Here is a 20,685-nt window from a genome sequence, read left to right as displayed (position 1 = left end):
CAACATTAGAAACAATGGAGGCATGACATTTTTTGCCTTCATTTTCAAAATAAAAACTCTAGAGAGAATAGAACAATCTTGTTTTTGTCTTTGTACCTCAGTTAACCTTTTTTTAACTAGAGACTTTGTCGTTTACAAAGAGCTCTGAATGTGATATAAAACCAAAGGGCTCCAAAATAGCATGGATTTCGTTTTAAAGATGCTTTTGTTTGGCGTGTTTAGAGAAAAGAGGTTAAATATTTTTTTCTTTCCTAACTCTTTCTTCCAAAAGGAATTAGTTGTATTTCTGTACTTTCACGAACTCTATGTTTTTTTTAAAGATGAATTGCAGCACAAGCACCCATCGTGGTAGTCCCACCCACAAGGAAAATATTCCACCATTAACCAAAGCAGATGCTTTTCAGCACCAGAGGACCAAACAGCGCACAGTGCTCGGGGTGTTGCCAGAAAATGAGCTGCGTGGACGGTCGCTCAGCCAGGTCAGTAATAGGAGCCCTGTGATCTTTCAGGTTTTTACTTCCCAATCATGGAACTGTTATGTCTGATTTCCTCCACAGGGAAGCCAGTTTTCCAAACACAGTTCTGTTTTGGACAGCTCGCAGCTTAACTTTCTGGGCTGCACCTCTAGTTCCAGCTATGAAGTATATGTTGAGGAGGCCTGTGAAGTTGTTCTGGCTGCTTCAGGTCAGGAAGTTGTTTCAGATAGTTGTGACCTTGAGTCTGATACCAAATCCCTGCAGGATGAACACGTGCGGCTCCTGATGGAGTTTAGTTCAAGTAAGTTTTGCCTGGTGGAAAAACAAAAATCCCTCCACAGTGCATTGGAAAGTACTCACACATCTTAAACTTTTTCACATTGTCTCACATTTAAGCCATAATTTGCTATGTACTTTAAAGGAACTTTATGTGGTACATTAATGAAAAGCACTGCATTAAAAATGATTTAATATGCCTCCTGTTTGGGGCCCTTATACCACTAAATTATAACACTATCTTTATTAGTTATTTAATTCAGTCGAGTCTACTTAAAGCTACAGTGTGTAACTTTTAGCGACATCTAGCGGTCAGACTGCAGACTGCAGCAACATGAACATCTCCCCCCCACCGCTTCTCCCCCCCAACAGTACGGCGAGCGTTACGGGACAAAATGTCTTCCACGACGTCTGCATCACCTACCTTCTCAAGTGATGAGGTTTGTTTACATAGATAATTTTACAGATAGTATTTCATTAGTCTGTGTAGGGTATAGATTTCATGTAGACTTAAGATAATAAATATACCCGTTATTTTTTCTACATCGTTGTGACATTTTGGCGATCTCGCAATCACTAGTTTGTTGGCTCTGCGCTGCCGTAGCGCAAAGATGTCTGCCTCCATGGCTGCGAGACCCGCTCCTATGTAATTATAAATAACGAATTCTAAGGCAACGCAAATATTAAGGTTAAGAGGCTGAGCTTGTAGATGATGATAAAATAACATAGTTATGTATAATATATTACATTTCTGACTGTATATCCCTGTAATTATTACACACTGTAGCTTTAAACCAATAGGCCAGGTAATGTGGATAATAACTACACAAAAATCAACGGTAACTCTAAAAGAGCTGCAGTTATCTACAGCCTAGTATAGTCTACTCTACAAACAGTTGGAAGAGGGCGCATTGGCCTAAACAAGGAATTACATACTCCTTGATCACACCATCCCCACAGTTAAGCATGGCGTTAGTAGAATCATGCTGTTTGAAGGATTTTTATTTCCACAGGGGTAGAGATACGGGTCAGAACTGATGGGAAAATTAATGGAGAAAATACAGGAGAATCCTGGAAGAAAAAACACTTAGACCTGCAAAAAATGAAAAGGGTGGCAAAGGTTCCTCTTTTTCTTTTAAAAGGACATCAGGCAGAGCTACAGTGGATTGATCTTAATGAAAGAAAGCTTAGATTTTGAAAATCATATTTTGAAAATAATTTAGGCTGAAAAAGTTATAATAAAAAATGTGCAGCTTATTGCATCAATGTGTATTTCCACCAGGTTTTAAGTAATATGGTACCATATACAAAAAACATGAAATTTGTTCAGATTTTTTATTTTTCTTACCTTGCCCCACAGCTTTATGGGCATGCATTACTTTGTGTTGCACTGTCACTTTAAATCCCAACAAAATACATTAAAGATTCTGGTTTTAAGCAAAAAAAAACATGGAAAACTTTACAAAGTATGAATATTTTCGGGGGAAAAATATATATATATAAATATATATATATATGTAAATGTATATGTACTCCCTTTTGTCACTGGTCACTGGTTGCCAGGTGCTTGGCTGGATGCTTCTATGCATGCTGAACCAGAGGAACCTGAGGTGTCAGGGGATACCTTCTGTTTTGATTATGCAGACGATATTTACAAGAACTTAAGGGAGATTGAGGTGAGTTTCTTCTTATGTAAATCATTTACGCCTTTTCAGTGCTTGGAAAGATTTGCTAAATCATGCTGGTTACTGATTCCAGAAGAGGTTTAGGGCAAAGCCAGGCCACTTGGAGAGACATCCAGAGATCACCGATGGTATGCGGGTCATTCTGGTGGACTGGCTGGTGGAGGTTGTGGAGGAATACAAGCTTAGTTGTGAAACTCTGCACCTAGCTGTAAACTACCTGGACCGGTTTCTGTCCAGCACAGCATTTATCAGGAGGAGCAAGTTGCAGCTGGCTGGAACAGTTGCATTACTGGTTGCCGCGTAAGAAGCATCCTTATTTTCTCTCCTTTACCTGTTTTATAAGGCAACCAGTGGTTGTAACTGTGATGCCACGTATGTTTTTTTTTTAGGAAATACGAGGAGACATTTCCTCCTGAGCTGAATGAGTTTGTGTACATCACAGACTGCACCTACACCAAGAAACAGCTGCTCCGGATGGAAAGCCTTTTGCTGAAGGTGCTTGACTTCAATTTGGCAGCACCCACCACCAACCAGTTCCTTCGCCTGTTCATGTCGGTCCACTCTGTCTGTTCAACCACAGAGAACCTCGCTCTGGTGAGTTAAACAAATGTTCTTTCCCTCTACAGCAGAAACAGCCATCTCTACTCCATGTTTACTGCACTTTGGGGAGGTAATCATAACCCTTGAACTTTTGTCACATGTTGTCACATTACAACCAAAAACTTGAACTTTAGATATATTATCAAAACCATTCCTTTGTAGATTGTTGTAATGTCCCCAAAATGTGTATTTCCCTGCAGAGCTGCATTTTTTGTAATATCTGCCCAAATGTTGAATATTAATTTTTGTTTCACCGGGGCACTTTCTCTGTTACACTCAGTGTAATGTTGACAGTTTGGAATATGAAAATGAATAAACAATAACTCCTGGTGCGCAGTAGAAGGAGATGAGCAGACCCTATTTTCCTGAGGAAGCTGAGATCCTTCAACGTGTGCAGCAAGATGTTGAAGATCTTTTACCAGTCTGTTGTAGCCAGCACCATTTTCCTTGCTGCTGTGTGTTGGGGCAACAGCATCAGACAGCGACACCAACAGACTTGAGAGAATCGCCAGGAGGGCTGGCTCTGTACTTGGACACAGGCTGGAGTCTTGAGACTGTGGTGGAGAGGAGTACGCTGAATAAACTCTATCCATCTTAGAAAAATTATCAGCACCCTCTCCATCACACAGTGGTCAGACAGTGGAGCACCTTCTCTCACAGGCTGCTCCGCTTTTCAAAGGGAAAGATTGAGGAAATCCTTCCTGCCATTTTACTCTGTACAGTAAAAAATAAACTCTTGTCTTGTCTCAGCATACAGTACCCAGCACTGTACTGTACTCCATGTTGTAATACATTATACATCATTGGTTCACTGCACCTTATACTTATTTTACTTGCATTTTAACCAGTACTGTTTATTTATACAATTTTAAATTGCATTTTTATTGTAAATACATCTAGATATTGTTTTACTTTTTACCTCATTGTGTTGTGACTGTCACTATGTGTAAAGCTGCAGCTACGCAGCCATTTCCCAGCTTAGGATAAATAAAGTACATGTATCTATATTATTTGGATCTTAAGCTTTAAAAGGGTCATAGAATGATTATATATGGCATTTGGTGCTGGTCCTTAAGGTCTCTGAATAGGGTGTGTAACATTGGTTGGGCTGAAAATGGCATATTTGCTGTTCTATGAGCCCTAATGCAAGCCTAGTTAAGAGCTCATGAATATTTAGATGAGTTGTATGCTTGGGAAGCATACCACCACTGGGTCGGGTTCAGTCGCTTCGTTCCCGGCCGCTTGGGTTCCTGGACCAGCCCAGGAGCTCACGGCTCAGTTCGAATGCCCGGTCTGGTCCAGTCAGCGGCCCAGCAGTGGCTCGTCTGTATGTCAATTTCGGGGGGTGACAAAAGTACAGGACAAAACCAAATTAGGCAACATCCCTGAATCGACGTCAATTCAGTGCTTTGTTTGAATTTGCCCGTTTTATGGTGGAAGTTTAGAATTGTGAGATTTACAGAGAAAGGAGGTGTTGATGGGATTTGAACTTCTCTCTACGTCCATTTCACCCACTGAACTATCGTTATTCATCTGTGACAATGCAAACTCGGTTTTGCATTCTATGACCCCTTTACAGATTCCATCATAAATTTTGCAGCAAAATCAGTTTTGAAATACTTTACATTTTCAGATTCATCTTGAAAAGCATGAGTCCTTTACCTTCCGCTGCCAACTTATGATTTATTGTCTTGATCTTTCAAATAAAAAGAAAAGACTAAGAGGTTCAGGAAGCAAGGTACTGCATATTTTAACCTTTTCACTACTTCCAGTATATTGCAGAGCTAAGCCTACAAGAGGCTGATCCCTTCCTGCGATACACCCCATCCATACTGGCAGCTGGAGCCTACTGCTTAGCTACCTACACTGTGAGCAAATCTTACTGGGTGAGTTGGACCGGATAATTCTGTTATTTTTTTTCTTTTCTGGTTAAATGTGACCAATACTTTTCCTTATATTTATATATATTGTATTTCAGCCTGGTTCTTTAGTTGCCTTTTCTGGGTATACCATGGAGGAAATCATTCCCTGCCTGAGTTATCTTCACAAGTTGTACATCAGTGCAGAGAGTTGGCAGCAGCAAGCGATCAGGGACAAGTACAAATCTACAAAGTAAGGAGTTGTAGAAAGTTTTTTCAGGAAGAGTTAGAAACTTTACAAGATATTTTGTGTCTTAGATTGCCATCTCAATTGTTAATGAATTAAGGAAATGTTTTTTTTTTTTAAATACACCCTTTGTCTGTCTTGTATAGGTTTTGTCGTGTTTCAGGCATCCCCCCGCCTGCTGCTTTGACTCTCCTATGATTTGATCTCTTCACCACTCTAATCCTCCCAAAAGAACCTAGTTACTTACCAGCACAGTATAAACAAAGCTAACACTGCTTTAAGTCTTCTTTACCAGACTTGAAGAAGGCATAAAGCAGGTACCTGTATGTAGACTCAGTTATTTTTAGCTTTTTCTTCAAACAATACATAGTTACGTTGAAACTGTTTAGATAGCACAGTTAATTATTGAATCTCCTTCAAGATGTACATGGATGTAAGTTTAGAGTGTTGAATAAAAATTTTGATTTCAACTACAACATGAAATGTCTTGTTCTTATAGTGTTTTCTTTGTATAATTTAGTTATCAGGACGGTAATGTATTTTCTTTTTATATTAGATTGTGTGATAATGTAGGTTTCAACAGGTATCTCACTTTAAAATATGAGCTTTCCATCCATCCATCCATCCATCCATCCATCCATCCATCCATCCATCCATCCATCCATCNTCCATCCATCCATCCATCCATCCATCCATCCATCCATCCATCCATCCATCCATCCATCCATCCATCCATCCATCCATCCATCCATCCTCTTCTTCTTATCCGGGGTTGGGTTGTAGGGCTAGCAGCTTCAGTAGAGAGGCCCAGACGTTCCTCCCCCCAGCGACTTGGGCCAGCTCCTCCGGGGGAATCTCAAAGCATTCCCGGGCGAAACATATTCCCTCCAGCGTGTCCTGGGTCTCCCTCTGAGTCTACTCCCAATTGTACATGCCTGGAACACCTCACAAGGGAGGTGTGCGCACCTCACAAGGAGCAGCGACTCTCTGCGGCTCTCCGCAGGAATGAGCTCCTCACCCTATCTCCAAGGCCGCTTGTATCCGGGATCTCAGTCTTTTGCTCATGACCCAAAACTCATGACCATAGGTGAAGGTAGGAATGTAGATCTGTGAGTCCTTCTGGTAAAAAATAGAAGTTTTAGTTCTTTAACCTTAAAAGGTATATGTATTAAATACAAGTTAAAACTTACAGAACATTAATGTATTACCTGTAAAATCCAAGTGAAACATGCAAACAAAGGTAGTTGTTTGTTGGGTGATGACGTTTGTCATGGTTTTAGAGTTTCACTATATTGTAGAGCTTTTGTCTGAATTCAATTTCGCTATTTTGATTGATGCTCCTCCATTCCTGTTGAGCAGAACAGAGGTTGTAAAATATTTAAGTTGCTCTGATGTGACCGCTGTCACATGTAAGTTTGTTTTAACGATTTTACTTGATTTTCACAATTTTTTTTTATCAAACAAAGAACTTTTTTCTATGCATAAATAAAAAAAATAATCAGTTAAACAAAAAATAATCTATGTTAAGTAAATCTTGAATATAACCAAACACTTGCTCTTTGAAATGTGATTATACAAATGCATTGCACAAAAATGTACAATGAATCTTGTTGATCCTATTATTTTGTCCCCACAAATATTAATTATTCAGCTCAGACTCTGGGTGCACAACATTTGTTTCCTGTTGTGGATAAAAGTGCAAAAGGTGAGTGTGGTTACACACATTTTCAACCAAAGCATCAGCTGGGACATTACGGGGGGCTGAACAAACCATTCCCTCCTTCTAATCTGTCGTTCCTTTTGATGAACCACATAAACCCACTTCCCTACAGAACAGACACAGTAGTTTCTGTTAATACGAGGTTTTAAATTTTATGGGTTAATAAACACACAAATTTCCCATGGGTATTAATTTATAGTCAACTCAGATATGTCTGGGAAAGTGGTTGAGCTGAATTAACATTAAAAGAACCAACCAAAGGGAAAATACCTACAAGTGCCTAGGAGAAATAATTCAAAAATACACAGAAAATGGAAATTAACTAGTATGGCAAAACTTTATACAACAAAGAGGAAATTAACTGAACATGGAAAAAAGCAATGAGGAGATGTTAAAAACAAAGACGATCAAAAACAAAACCGAAGAACCTAAACCAGGAGTCACCAATTGGTGCTCACGGGCACAAAGGCAAGGCAAGGTCAATTTATTTGTATAGCACAATTCAGTACAAAGACAAAGTGCTTTACGTGATTAAGATATAGGAAAATAGAGCAGAATAAAAGCATGTAGGAAAAAAAAAAAATACATAAATAATGCCGAAACGAAAAAGAACATTAAAAACAGTTGGACTAAAGAAAATAAAAAAATTGAACTAATGATGTTTCAGTTGAACAGTTTAAGGGGCCCTCAAGGAGCACATGGGTAGAGTCTTAGTTGGAAATTTAAATATATTCTGTTGCTCTTCTTTTTTAATCATTCATAGGGCATTTCAAAATCACAATGTCTAAAATAAAACAAATGAAAAGAAACATTAAAAATGTGCAGTTCATGGGTCAGTATTGGTAGCCCTTCCTATGACTCACTACCCTTGAAGTGGCCCTCAGCCTTAATAAGGTTGGTGACCCCTGAGCTACTGTAAACCCATGTTGATCATAACAGTGACTTTAGCTCCAACTGGCCGTATGAAGTGTAGAGAAACCTAGCTCTTGGTTTGAAATATTTGATAAATTCTTGACTTTATGTTAGTGTGCCACATCATACACTTGCTATTTTACAAGTGTTGTAGTATTTTCATCTAAACTGCCAAAGTGAGTGGTTTGTAACTTGAAACAAAGTTATGGTTTATCAGCAATTGAAACTTAGGTCAAATAAATGGGCATTTGAAATAAAGTGCACAAGTTTACAATATAAAGTATTAGGCTTACTAAATATAAAAAAACATTTAAATCATTCCAATATATCCGCAAAAACACTGGAAATATTTTTAGACCAGAGGGGTGGAAATTATATCCATTTCTTGTTAATAAAAGTTAAACTTGTCATTTTTTTGGTGAATTCCAAGCCAGCATTGGTACCATACTCCATAGTGTATGCGTGACACAAAGCCAATGAGGGCTGAAGCTGACTTGACGTCAGTGGGAGGCGTTAGTGGACAGGTGTGGTCCAACGTGTTAACAGAATGGGAAAGATTTTCACCAATGTGTGAGAACCGAAAGAAATGTTTAAAAACTAATTAGATGTGTCTGTTTTTTAAAGTCCTTTGCAGGTAGTTTATCAGTTTCTGTATGTTTCTTTTCTTTCATCGGTCTATAAATAGCCTCATTCGCAGGTGATGTGGTCTGTCTTTCTGGATTAACCAGTTATGTTCCCCAGCCCAGAAATTTAACCCTACAGCTGACAACAATACATCTGTGACTCACCCGTTCTTCACGCCCATTGCCTTAATATTGCCGTCACACTGTTGGAGTGAATTATTTAAACCTGTTGTGGAAACCTCCAACTACCCGCTTTTGGTTTTCTTTTTGAAAGGTAAGGTGTAAAAGTTTTATTGCTTCTAATTTCAAGCTTACAGAAATACAAAGCCATATTTTAACAATAAATCAGCTGTAGCTTCTTTAGAGGGTCAGTAAAAAGTTATTTTGTTTAAACTGTCTTCTTAAACTGTTGTCAAAGTGAAAACTCAAAGATAGATTGGATTAATTTCACAATAATACATTTCAGGTATTGCTTCCTTTTAATTTAGAGAATAATCTCTTACTGATAATGAAAAGCCAGATTTTCACTTATTAGAAAACAAACATATTACCTGAAAGCAATAAATGATGATATTGTTTGCATGGAATGTATTTAACACTCATTTCTTAGAGTGTGTGGAGGCACTACAGACAAATCTTTTTTTTAAATCCAATAATATGATAAGTGCGATTCATTTCCTCCTTATTTATGTTTTTATTTTTCTCTATCTTCCATAATCATCTATGTGTTCATTCAGTTAACTGTTCCTTAGTAATGATAGTGGCTTGTCAAGTTGAAATTAACTATAATGCTTACAACAGAATTCTGTTTTAAAACAGATCTTTTTTGTTGGTCTTCTGTAATATAATAAAAAATACTCCAAGTAATAACAAATAACAGGGATATATTTGAATTCTTTCCCAGTATGAAGTCTATGAAATATGAGTTTTAAATTTTTTTGATAGGCTAATTTATTTGGACACATCCATGTCTGTATATTTTAGGACATTTTTTTTCCAGCATTTTCAGGATTATATATCATCTTATTTACTATTTATTTATTTATTTTCCAGCATGGCAGAGCCTGCAGAACTGCTGGTCATCAAGGACCAGTATGAACTGGCCCAACAATCCCTGGATCTTGGATTAATGGCTGAAGAGGCTGACAACAAATCAGGGGCTCTGATGTTCTACAAGAAGGGTAATCTTCATCTTTCTCAAGGATTGGAGATTCCCACTGGAGGGGAAAGGCACAAAGGAGAGGCCTGGGAGAAGGCCAGGCAGCTTCAGCAGAAGATGAAGGAAATGTTGGCAACTATCGATACACGCCTGTCTGTTCTGGAAAAGTCCACAACGGGATACACAAATGGCTCATTGTTGGATGGTCCTCTCAATCTTTACCCCAACTTGGCAATTACCAGCCAGCCCACCAATAGCTCTGTTCACCATTTGTACCCAAACATACCAGATACGTCCCAGAGTGAATCGCCAGCCCCTGTCAGCTCTGTGTCTCCTGCTGTTCTGGATGCACACACACTGCCTGCAGCAGATGTGGAAGCTGTGGCCATGGATAGCTCAGCAGACCTGCCTCCAGCTTACACATCAAAGCCCATGGATGGGCACCGTAGCCTGGCTTATGATCCTGCTGGAAGCGCCGTTTGGTCAGGGGAGCCACCAGATGAGAAGGAGCTGCTGTTGATCCCCTCTGGGGTGCAGCTTTTCTTTGTCGAACCAAATGGTCAGGTCAGCTCTCTATCTAATCCGGGTTACCTCCGCATCGTCACGGTGGATAATCAGCAAAGTGATTCCAGTGCTGGAAAACCGGCTGCATTGTTACATGTAAGTTAAAGGAAGAGCCCATATTTGTTTAGACGGATGTTCAGGTGTTTGTCTACGAGATAGATAGGCACGACTGCAAACAAACCAAAACATTTTCATCTCTGGAATCTTTACAGTATGATTCAGGAAGTTGTTGCCTTTGTTAAAAAGAAAAAAGAAACAGCTACAAAGTAATATTAGCCTCAAAATTGATGCTGAGGATTTTTTGGATCAGCATAACATTTTGGTCTAAGATTAAATATAATTTAAGCTGCCATGATTTCTTTAAACGGTGACAGAAAAAAATATTTTACAATGTTTGTACCTTTATTTTTAATATCAGTAGATGCTATCTGATTTGTAATCCAACTGATTTTCTAATGGTTTTCAGTGTTACATCTGCATTCCCCTGCTGTTGTGGACGCCTCATTTCAATACTGTTCAAAAGTTGTTTAATCATAGCATTGAACCAGTAAAATATCACATATTAAACCTCAACGATGAGTAACTCTTTGAAATACTTTATATCAGTTTATAGATTTGGCAGAATATCCTCATATCTGTTTGATTATTTTTTGGTTTAATACCATATAAATATCTATTCTCGCATCTCTACAAAGCGAGCATTGTACTGTGCTTTGTGTTGCACTGCAGCCAATGACTTTACTACCCACCATGGCAGGCTGGTCCTGTATTCTGGGCCCGCTTTGTTTCCCAGTAAGACAATGGTCTTATTAACAGATGACTCTGCGCTTCTGTTGTGCTGCCGGTTAGGCTCCTGTGTCCCTGTCAGGGTCATTCTAACAAATCTGCATGCCAGTGTGGCAGTATGGAGCCACAAGTTTGAACAGTCTGCCTCTGGTGAAAATTACACATATTTTGGGGCCTTGATAAGAAATAGACTCACCAAATCTAGAGATGTACCTGTATTAAAGTGATTCTATCTCTTATATATTTGATAGGCTATATAAAAGGAGATATTTAAAAGAAAACCAGGAAAAGCAAAAATAAAAATCATAATTCCCTGCTGTGCATTAGATTTGAATAGAAGTAAATAAAACAGAAAATCTTTCAAAAATCCTGCCGTGGGGAATTACCAGTGTACCAGCAGCAAGTGAAAGGCCTTTAGTGCACATGTATTTGAATAAATGAATAGATAAATGAAAAAAGACGAAAGTGGAGGTAAAGTGAGGGCAATTTTAAATCTTCCCAAAACAACGGGGCATTTAGCGAAAAAAAAAAAAAAAAAAAAAAAAACAGCAGGAAAGGGAAACCTAGTTTTTTAGGATGGATGATGGTGATAAAATTCTTAAAGCTGCTGGGAGGAAGGAGCTGTGATAATGCTATTTTGGGCAGTTAGAATCAAACATGCTGTAGCAGCAGTTCTTCATCTCCCACTACCTGCACTTGGCCGAGGACACGTTCCAGGGCAACTTTGACCTTCCAATTTATGAAATGCAATGAATAGGGTTTTGTGTAAATCACTTAAATAAGTTTCAGCATAATTTTATAGAACCCTGCATAGCTTACCTTGCATATATATTTCCTGTGCCTTTGTTTTTCAGGTGTGCGACCGTCTGTATCCTCTCACAGCAGAAACTCCAGTTCTGCTAGCAAACTCTGGGATCTTCATGTTTCCTGACTGCTTAGCAGAGATACCTGGCTGCTATGTCGGTGTGGTGTTGTCCTCTGAATTGCCTGCTGCAGACCGTGAGATGTTTCAGGACCTGCTGATGCAACTTGCCGATTTCAGGATCCAGGTCAGTCTTAATTAATCATAAAAAATAATATATGGATGGATGTGCAGAGTGGTGGGGCCAAATCACCTGTGCGGAGTCTTAAACCTTCTCTCACACTATTGTTATGTGTGAGAGAAGTTTCCCAGAAAAATGAATTCTCCACATCAGCATCAAACTTCTATTTGGTGCTTTTCTAGAACCAAGTATAATACTTTGGATTTTCTTTTTTTTTTTATCCTATCCTTATTATGCGCCAAAAATGTGCATACAACAATTTTTAACATTATTAATATGCCTTCAATTCTTATCTACTATTCTCACAAATTTTATTTAGTGTCTATTAATAAGCCTTGAACTTTGATCATTTTCTCATAGTTTTTAGGATAGGCCTACATGTTTTAAAATATGCTTACAAATGCTTTCAAATTGGTTATAGCCTCATTTTAATTGAATACCTTTAAGAATGTGCCTCAGTGTGAACGATCATCTACCATGAAAAACTAGGTTTGAAAAAGATGGCCAAAAGGAATGACAAATTTGCTATTTTTTAGTAATACCCTGATAACTATATTAAGTGTTTTTTATTATTTTGATGGGTTGGATAACTTTTTTTAGTTTTTTAGTAATGAAATTTAAGAGTGAAGGAAGTTGTTTTCATTTTTTACTAGATTGTTAAAGCCAAGTGTAAAGTCACAATCTTAAAAGTATAATGCAGTTTTATAACTCATGTTTAAAGATTAGGAGATTGATGTTTCTAACAGGGAACGGATGGAGCTGAAGGAGAAGTCATGGACTTGACTAATAAAGTCCCCCTCAGTCCTCTCCATGGGCAAACACATCTAACAGCACCAGAGGCGGAAAAGGTAACGCCTTTACTACCTGGGTGGAGTGAGAAGATGGGTCAGGGAATCTTGTCTGGTGAGTTTAAAAAAAAACAGGTTTTTGAAGTATTCCTAGAAGTCATTACATAACTAATTATGCAGAGGGTGACCACAAATCTCCACTAGGAGGTGCTGTTACAGTGTGCGTTTGGACCTTTGGTCAGCAGAAATTACAATCCAAAGAGCAATGTTTGCTCTCAGACAAGTAACTGAAAATGATTATATAACTTTGAATATTGCATGTCTTTATGAAAAACAGATGTCTTAAAATATTGATTAATCCTTGCTATAGAAAATGTGTTGTTTGTACTTTTTTAAATTAAAGTCTTGTTATTAAACAGAAACCATATTTAACACAGTTACAACAGAAGTAGTAAACATTTTCCATTATCTTTTCCTCAAAACATACTCTTCTGTAAGAATGGAGCCATAATAAGGAATATAAATATATTAATAATAAAATAAAATCGACATGTTAATAAAAAAGGTTAAGCGATATCATCGTCATCTATATTTTGGTCATATTTAGGGCAAAATAGTGTAGAGGGCAATTGAGCTGAATGTATTAGAGAGACGGTTGTATGTTACAAAGCATGTTACCATACATAGCAATGTATGAACAAATGTACAACTGAAGTTTAAGGAATATTTCTAAAAAAAATAAAAATAAAAAGTTTCTAATACCACCTAATTTTGGACAAGTCCAAAACATATGTAGTGAAATAGCTGGCTCTTGTCCACCCAGATCACAAGTTGAATTATACTCAAGTCCTGTTTTTGACCAGTGGAAGCCATAAAAAAACCTTAAACTGAAAAGCCACGTGTTTAAGAGATAAGTGAAGAATATATTCTGTTAATTTTCCTATGCTAAATATCAGCTTCTATCTAAACATCCAAATTTCTTTCCATTTGTTCCTTTAGTAAATATGGTGAGAGCAATTTAAAGTAACTTAAACAAAACATAAAACATGCTTGCATTCCTATTTAAGATCAAGGATATAGTTTAAAATAGAAAAAAAAGGCAAATACAGAAAACATAATGAAAAGGAATAAGGTTTCTGAGTTCTAAATAGGTGAAGCGTGTATTCTTGATACAGAATATGTACAAAAACAATAAAAGTTTTGCAAACGGTGAATGGATTCATTTAAAATTACAAGATGTTAATACTTGTGGAAAATTAGACAAAAAATACATTGTTTCCAAACTAATGATTAAAAAGAATGGATCTAAAATATGCAATTAGAACTTTTGTTTTTCTGTTGTATAAATTTCATGTCATTATTCTATTAAAAAGAAAAATGCAAACATTTTCATTTATTATATTGATGTTTAAAACATTTGTTTTAGCCAGCAATATAAATAATCACTGCTGAAGGTCCAAAGAGCCCCCTGTTGCTTAGGTGCTTTTGTTTGAAGTCCCTTGGTCTAGTTTCTGATTTTATAGTATCCAGTGTAGAAAAAATATTATAGTTTATTTGACGTTTTTGTGCAGTAACAAAGCCAATGTTTATACTTCTGCAGGAGCTACTAAGCTAAGTCAGTCATTAGCAAAAGGAGCAGAGGCCACTGGAAATATGATTCAGAAAGGAGCTGCAAGGATCCGGGAACGCATCACACCAGAAGAGACCCCATCTGAGGTCAGTCCAGGGGTCACCAAAAGTCTGAATGCTACTCAAAAAGCCACTGGGGGGGCTGTTCGAGTGAGTAAATTCTTAGGTAAGAGCAAGCAGACAGATGTTACTGACAAATAAGACTAAATCCTTTTTTTCTCTAGTTTGAGTGTGTTTTTCTCATTTTTTAAAAACCATTTATTCTGATTGGTGAATGGAAATACGTGTGTATCTAAATCTATTCCTTTTGCATAACTTTGCATCATACAGTGGAGGGGATAAGCACAATTGCAGGACATGTGGCAGAGAAGGTAACACCTCATGTGAAGAAGCATGGTGCTAAGCTAGTTCCAGAGTCTCTGAAAAAGAAGGAGGATGGCAAGGCTTCAAACCTGGACGGAGCCAAGTTTGTGGCAGCCAGCAGTATACAAGGTATTTACTCATTTCTAGAAGATAAACTAGACTAGTGTGACATGGAAATATTCTCTAGCACCTTTATTTAGAAATCAGAGCATATCCATAAGATGGTTTGATATGGTTGGTGTGTAATAAAAAAAAAAAATCTGTTTTCATATTAGGTTTAAGTACTGTTTGGGAATGTCTAGAGACTGAAGCAAAACGCATATGCAAAAGTGTTGCTACTGAAACTGTCACAACAGTAAAATACAAGTAAGTTCACATTTTACCCTTAATGGTTTTTTAAAATGTATCTTCTGAAGTCTTGCATGCATTACTATATCTTCGTTTCCCTTCTTTATTCCATTGCCTTTTTAAACTAGGGATGTCCCAATCGAGATATTTTGTTGCATCTCACACTAATCTAAGTTATTTAGGGATAGAACTTCATCAACAGGGGACTTGTTTGGATTTTTAATGAATTTTAAAGACATTTTTATCAGAGGTGTCCCTAATGCCAAGGAACAATCAGTTAAATGTTGTAGATGATCCAGATCATGATCTGGACATAGGAATGTTTTTAAAGATTCTCTAACATTGTGAGAATATTGAGGCATATTTAGCAGAATAAGCAGTACCCAATTAAACCAGAAGGTGGCAGCAGTGACTATTGATTGAAGACAAAAACACAAGAAAAGGGAAAGATGTTGGTTTGTTAGCTGGACCAACTGAAACATTATAAACAGATTTTATGGGAAAAAAAAACATTTTGCAGAGGTGCATCTCATGCCAAGGAACAATCAATTTAAATTTTGGTAATGATCTAGATCATGTGAGAGGTTTAGCTATAGGTGCAAGTCACAATTTGGGGAAAAATTTGCTTGGTGGAGGTGTGCGCTCTCTGAGTGCCTTTCTAGTTTTTATTACCTCATTCACCAGCATGTTTTATAGGCACTATGCTGTTCACTTTTGTTTCAGAGTGACAGACTGTTTCAGCCTGGCTTACTGCAAGACAGCCTTATGTTTCTAGAAGTAGGTTGCATTAATTTAACACGGAACTGCAAAGTTTGAGTGACGTAATCTTCGAGATGAGACCAGTTAGTGTTTTAGTTGCTTATGAGTGGAGGCCAGTATTCAGTTTGTCAATATAAACAGCATTGGAACATCTAGATTTACAAACGTGTAGAGGTAATACTTGTACAACTGATCAAAGGTTAAAAAGGAAATAAAGAACTACTAAAAACAGTAAAAGTAGGAACGTTTAACGATTGGTGATGCATTTTTAATCACCTTAGACAAACAGGGGAATTCCAGTTAAAATATGCTATTTGGAGGTTGGAAATTATAACTTCTGAGAACAAGCAGGACTTATCATTATATCTCTTTTGAGAAAGGAAGACACAGTCTTGAATTAAATAAGCCATATAGATAGATGGATTGAATGACTTACTGATGCTTTTATTTAATAAGCCAAAGAAACTTCATTGAGATTAAAACCTTTTTTCCGAGCATGAACCAGCCATGACGGCAACTTGACTGTTACAAAAAATAGAAATACACAGGCATAGATCACACAGAGAAAAATGATCATTTTACAAAATGCTGACACAACATTCAGACATGCTTTTTACCCAGCCATTTCTAAAAGATCAGAATTCCCTCAATGATAAAAAAGAAATCTCAATTTCAAGTCCTTCTACACATTATTCCAGGTTGCTGGGTTAACAGAATTCAAAATCCTTTTTGACTCTCAGAACCTGCATCAAGACGATACCCTGAAAACAAAGGCCCTATTGATTAAAGTTTCCACACATATGCTTGCATTAATATGTAGGCAAAAGTCCTAAACTAGCTTTGCAGATGAAAGTCAGGCAGTGGGAGTCTATTCCTTCTGCTGACTGTTTTAACTCAGGGCTGTTAGCTAGGACTGGTTTGGTTTGTAACCAAATTGACCATTTATGAGCCTACAACAAACTAAATACATCAAACTGCATCAGGCAGTGCCATGCCTCATGGAATTTCAAAACTCTGATTTTATATAGCTGCTCAGTGATGCAGTGGGTGGCCTTGCAGCAAGAAGGTTCTGAGTTTGATTCCCGGCCCGGTGTCTTTCTGCATGGAGTTTGCATGTTCTCTCTGAGCATGCATGGGTTCTCTCCGGGTACTCCAGCTTCCTCCCACAGTCCAAAAACATGACTGTTAGGTTAATTGGCTTCTCTAAAATTGTCCTTAGGTGCTAGTGTGTGCATGAATGGTTGTTTGTCCTGTTTGTCTGTGTGTTGACCTGCGATGGACTGGCAACCTGTCCAGGGTGTACCCTGCCTCTTGCCCATTGACAGCTGGAGATAGGCACCAGCAACCCTCGCAACCCCACTTGGGATTAAGCGTGTAAAGAAAATGGATGTATGGATGATTTTATATATCAATGAAATAAAAGGCACAGCATATAAAACAGGTTTAAAGGAGTTGCAGTGAAATCTCAGCCCACGTTTCTAAAAAAAAACAACTGTTTTTTTAGAGGAGCAAATTTTACAAACATTGCTAGCTAGAGGTGCTTTAGAAAACAAAAGAAACGGCTTCAACTTCATTGACCTTCAGCTTATATAGTTGGGGTTCTGTCTTCAGAAGGAATTGTGATGTTTTCAACTAATAACCCCAAAAATATGACTTCAGGTACAAGGAGTTGAGTGAGGGACACTAATACTGATTATTATTATCATTAACTTCCTAGATTGTGACATCCCTACTTTAAACATCAATAGAAGACATGTTTAATAACCTCTTTTATAATTGCCTGCTACTATCTTTCTTCTTGGTATGCTGGTGCACTGACTTTCCCACACTGTTGTTTCTTTTCAGATTTAGGGGTTTAGAGAATCTTATAAACATGTCTGGCAAGATATGAGCACACTGGGAAGTAAAGGCCTGTCACTTTGAATTAACTGATCTGTCTTTGAATCTGTCTAGTTTTGCTTTTACTAAACCCCACACAAAACTGGTGTAGCACAAAATAAATGTGTATATCCTCAAACTTCTTTTCCTATGCTTATTTTCACATAAACTATGATTTTCATTGACTGTGGAATTGCTGTGGCTCTTTTCGCATAGGCATCTAAATGGCTTGCATTGCACTGTACATGCCCTGCTTACTAGTGATGGGTTAATGAGGCATCTGGAAGCGTTTCGACAAATTGCCATACTGTATTGATATTGCGTTGATACTGTCTCACAGAATACTGATACCTGCTGGACCTTTAAAGACACAACAGGCATCTTTTACTGACTAAACAGAATTTATTTGATGATCTAGTGAAATTATATAATTTAGGTTATTGTAGGTTATATTCTATTATTTCATATCTATGTTTAAATTGAAAATATATTTGATATTTTTACATTCCACTAATAAATAATGTAAAGATATAACGTAAAGATTAAGGGGAAAATGTGAATGAGGATGCTGGACTAGGTTTTTAAATCATAATTTTAAAACGATAAGTGCACTGAAAACAGTAAATAAACTAAGAGTCAATTTGAAATGAACTTTAATTCAGATAAGCTGAGTGATAACATATGTATGACACAATGAGAAAATTTAAATAAAAACGCAATGGCTGAAACATTCCTATTCCCTTTAGGCTGCTCCAAATTTCTTGATCATTTTAATGATAAACCGCAAAAATTAGACCTTTTTTTTTTAGCAGATGCATCATGCTGACAGATACGCTTTAAATACAGTTTAGTGTGTCTATCAGTTAGAAATAAATCCTGTATCGGTCACATGACTTTCTTGAAACGAAACATGCACCGATGCAGTGTTTTGCTCTATGTTCTTGCATCGGTGTTGCTGGACCCATCACTACTGCTTACTAATCAACGCAACCTGATATGTGTAGTTTTCTGTTTCAATCAAAATTATGATATATATACCGTATACACTTTTCTAAAATATTAAAAGATCTTTGAGATTTCGTGTGCTTTATTTATTTTATTTTTCATCACACTCTTCTCTCATACCCTATAAATGTTTATGATGAAGGTATGGCGATGATGCTGGCCAAGCCACAGACACAGCTCTCCGCTCAGTGGGCAATATTGGTTTGACTGCACATAATATTGACAATTTGGGATTGAAAGCCTTCTTGAAGACTACTGGCAAAGAGACTGCCAAGGCCATGTTCGTAAAACCCGAGGATGAAGGAAAAGAAACTGAAAAGAAGAAGTTACGAAAAGATGAACACCCTATTCAGGCTGAGGAGAAGCAGGAGAAGAAAGAGGAGGCACCAACCAAGGAAAAGGATGTGCAGAAGGAACAAATGGAAAAGAAATAACAGATTTTCATTAACACTAATGTTTTATTTGATGTTTTTTTTATATATATTTAAAGGAATATTTAAGGTATTGTAAGCTGAATTATGTTATTATTGTTATGTTCGAAGTTATGTTTAGCAGTGACTGGCTTCAGTGAAAGAGTTGCCTTGCAATCTAATTGTTTTGGGTTGTCTTCAGCTACTGTCTGCCACATATGCCACACACTTAGCCGGGCTTCATGGTGTGCATATCTGCATGAATGTGCGTGTGTTTGTGAGCAGAATTGGCTGTATGTAATGTAAAATTACTTAACATGTCATTATAAATAGAAACGTCTAGAAAAATTCTGTCTATTTTCTGTGTTGTCTTTTGGTTTCTCTTTTACAGTGCCGTCGGTAAACATCCTTGCTCGCTTACCTATTGCCTCTGTTTTGCAAAGCTGAGATTAGTTCCACTTGTCATTCCTGATTACTATCGAGAATGCAAAATAAATAAATAAATAATAAAGAAACAATTTAATAATCTGTCAGACAAAACCAAATAGACTTAGAGATAAAAGCAAGAAGCAATACGCTGACTGAACAAATTCAAGAAATGGGAAAAAAAGTAGTCCAACTATATGTCACGATCTTGACACTGATAACTGGATTATTAGTTCATTCTTGCCACTTACTTAACTGCGTCCATTTTTCATTTGCTTTCACCTTATCCACACTAACGTAACCCAAAGGCCTGGCCTGTGCTTACCATAAAAAGGCCAAAGAGCTCCAAGACTTTTAGGAAAACATTTATAATACAATGATAAAGAAGTGAATTACTTGTGGAACTTGAGCATCATTTAGAGGCAGAAAATCAATCAAATATAAAGTATGGTGGTGGCAGTGTGATGGTCTAAGGTGGCTTTGATGCTGCAGGACATAGATAACTTACAAAAATGTCACAGCTAATTCCGTTCTCCTCCCACCAAAAATTAGCCTTCATAAGTGAGTCATTGTGTGGAGTTTAAGCCAGGTGGCAACTCTTTACTAACTAAGAGGCAAAAGTGCTCTGATGGTGAATTGGAGCTGCAATTAAGAGGGTCCTTCCAACACTCGGAAAGAATGCCACAGCTCTTTGCCATTTGTATTCTCCATTACAACATTTTAGAACTAACATCTTAACTAAAAGGGTCCTCACTAAATTTACATCTCTGTTGTATAATGTCTCCCACCCCATGCATAAAGCTGTTGCTGAAGTGGAAAGCTCCTTCAGTGATAGACTGCTGCACCCTAAATGCACCAGGGAGCATTATCGCAGATCCTTCCTCCCAGCAGCTGGAAGACTCTATAACCATCACTGTTCACAACCAACCTCAATAAATTGTTACATTCATGCAGATTTTTGCAAGATTTCTGTCTTAGTCAGTTAAATAACATGCTGCTGTCATTTTGCACATCTTTGAAAAATCCATTACTGTAAAAATGTCCACAGCTGTATATTTGTCATTTGTTCTCTAGTTGCACAGTATTTCTATTATTAAAACACTTTTCAGTACAGTATTTTATTTGTTTA

The 20,685-nt window shown here is 37.4% G+C and overlaps 2 protein-coding genes across 3 annotated transcripts; both read left to right on the top strand.

The window, feature by feature from the left end:
* Positions 1–320: 320 nt before the first annotated feature.
* On the top strand, positions 321–5,580 carry ccna1 (cyclin A1). Its single transcript, XM_015380072.1, has 8 exons — positions 321–479; positions 558–777; positions 2,316–2,428; positions 2,511–2,737; positions 2,827–3,031; positions 4,810–4,923; positions 5,016–5,149; positions 5,290–5,580. Exons 1-8 carry the CDS (start codon positions 321–323, stop codon positions 5,339–5,341), a joined length of 1,224 nt encoding a protein of 407 aa, XP_015235558.1. The 3' UTR covers positions 5,342–5,580.
* A 2,906-nt stretch (positions 5,581–8,486) lies between these two features.
* Positions 8,487–19,705, top strand: spg20 (spastic paraplegia 20 (Troyer syndrome)). 2 transcript variants are annotated; one of them, XM_015380049.1, is made up of 8 exons: positions 8,487–8,672; positions 9,452–10,217; positions 11,762–11,956; positions 12,697–12,853; positions 14,339–14,533; positions 14,698–14,859; positions 15,006–15,096; positions 18,863–19,705. In XM_015380049.1, exons 2-8 carry the CDS (start codon positions 9,453–9,455, stop codon positions 19,152–19,154), a joined length of 1,857 nt encoding a protein of 618 aa, XP_015235535.1. In that variant the 5' UTR covers positions 8,487–8,672; position 9,452; the 3' UTR covers positions 19,155–19,705. The 2 variants fall into 2 exon arrangements, with proteins under 2 accessions (XP_015235535.1, XP_015235536.1); XM_015380050.1 differs by lacking the exon at positions 18,863–19,705 and adding an exon at positions 17,683–18,086 and having other exon boundaries at positions 8,490–8,672.
* The last annotated feature ends 980 nt before the right edge of the window (positions 19,706–20,685 follow it).

This window comes from Cyprinodon variegatus, unplaced genomic scaffold, assembly GCF_000732505.1.
Source record: "Cyprinodon variegatus isolate N-32 unplaced genomic scaffold, C_variegatus-1.0 Scaffold207, whole genome shotgun sequence".
NCBI lineage: Eukaryota > Metazoa > Chordata > Actinopteri > Cyprinodontiformes > Cyprinodontidae > Cyprinodon > Cyprinodon variegatus.
Note: the sequence above shows the minus strand (reverse complement) of the source record. Positions and strands in the feature narration are given on the sequence as shown.

What these genes read in the sequence shown, in the direction of transcription:
- ccna1 (XM_015380072.1), top strand. Translation starts at nt 321, where the DNA reads ATGAATTGCAGCACAAGCACCCATCGTGGTAGTCCCACCCACAAGGAA. An exon ending in GTGGACGGTCGCTCAGCCAG is followed by an intron (nt 480 to 557) that starts GTCAGTAATAGG and finishes TTTCCTCCACAG; the next exon opens with GGAAGCCAGTTTTCCAAACA. An exon ending in CCTGATGGAGTTTAGTTCAA is followed by an intron (nt 778 to 2,315) that starts GTAAGTTTTGCC and finishes ACTGGTTGCCAG; the next exon opens with GTGCTTGGCTGGATGCTTCT.
- spg20 (XM_015380049.1), top strand. Translation starts at nt 9,453, where the DNA reads ATGGCAGAGCCTGCAGAACTGCTGGTCATCAAGGACCAGTATGAACTG. An exon ending in GGGTCAGGGAATCTTGTCTG is followed by an intron (nt 12,854 to 14,338) that starts GTGAGTTTAAAA and finishes ATACTTCTGCAG; the next exon opens with GAGCTACTAAGCTAAGTCAG. An exon ending in GTCACAACAGTAAAATACAA is followed by an intron (nt 15,097 to 18,862) that starts GTAAGTTCACAT and finishes TTTATGATGAAG; the next exon opens with GTATGGCGATGATGCTGGCC.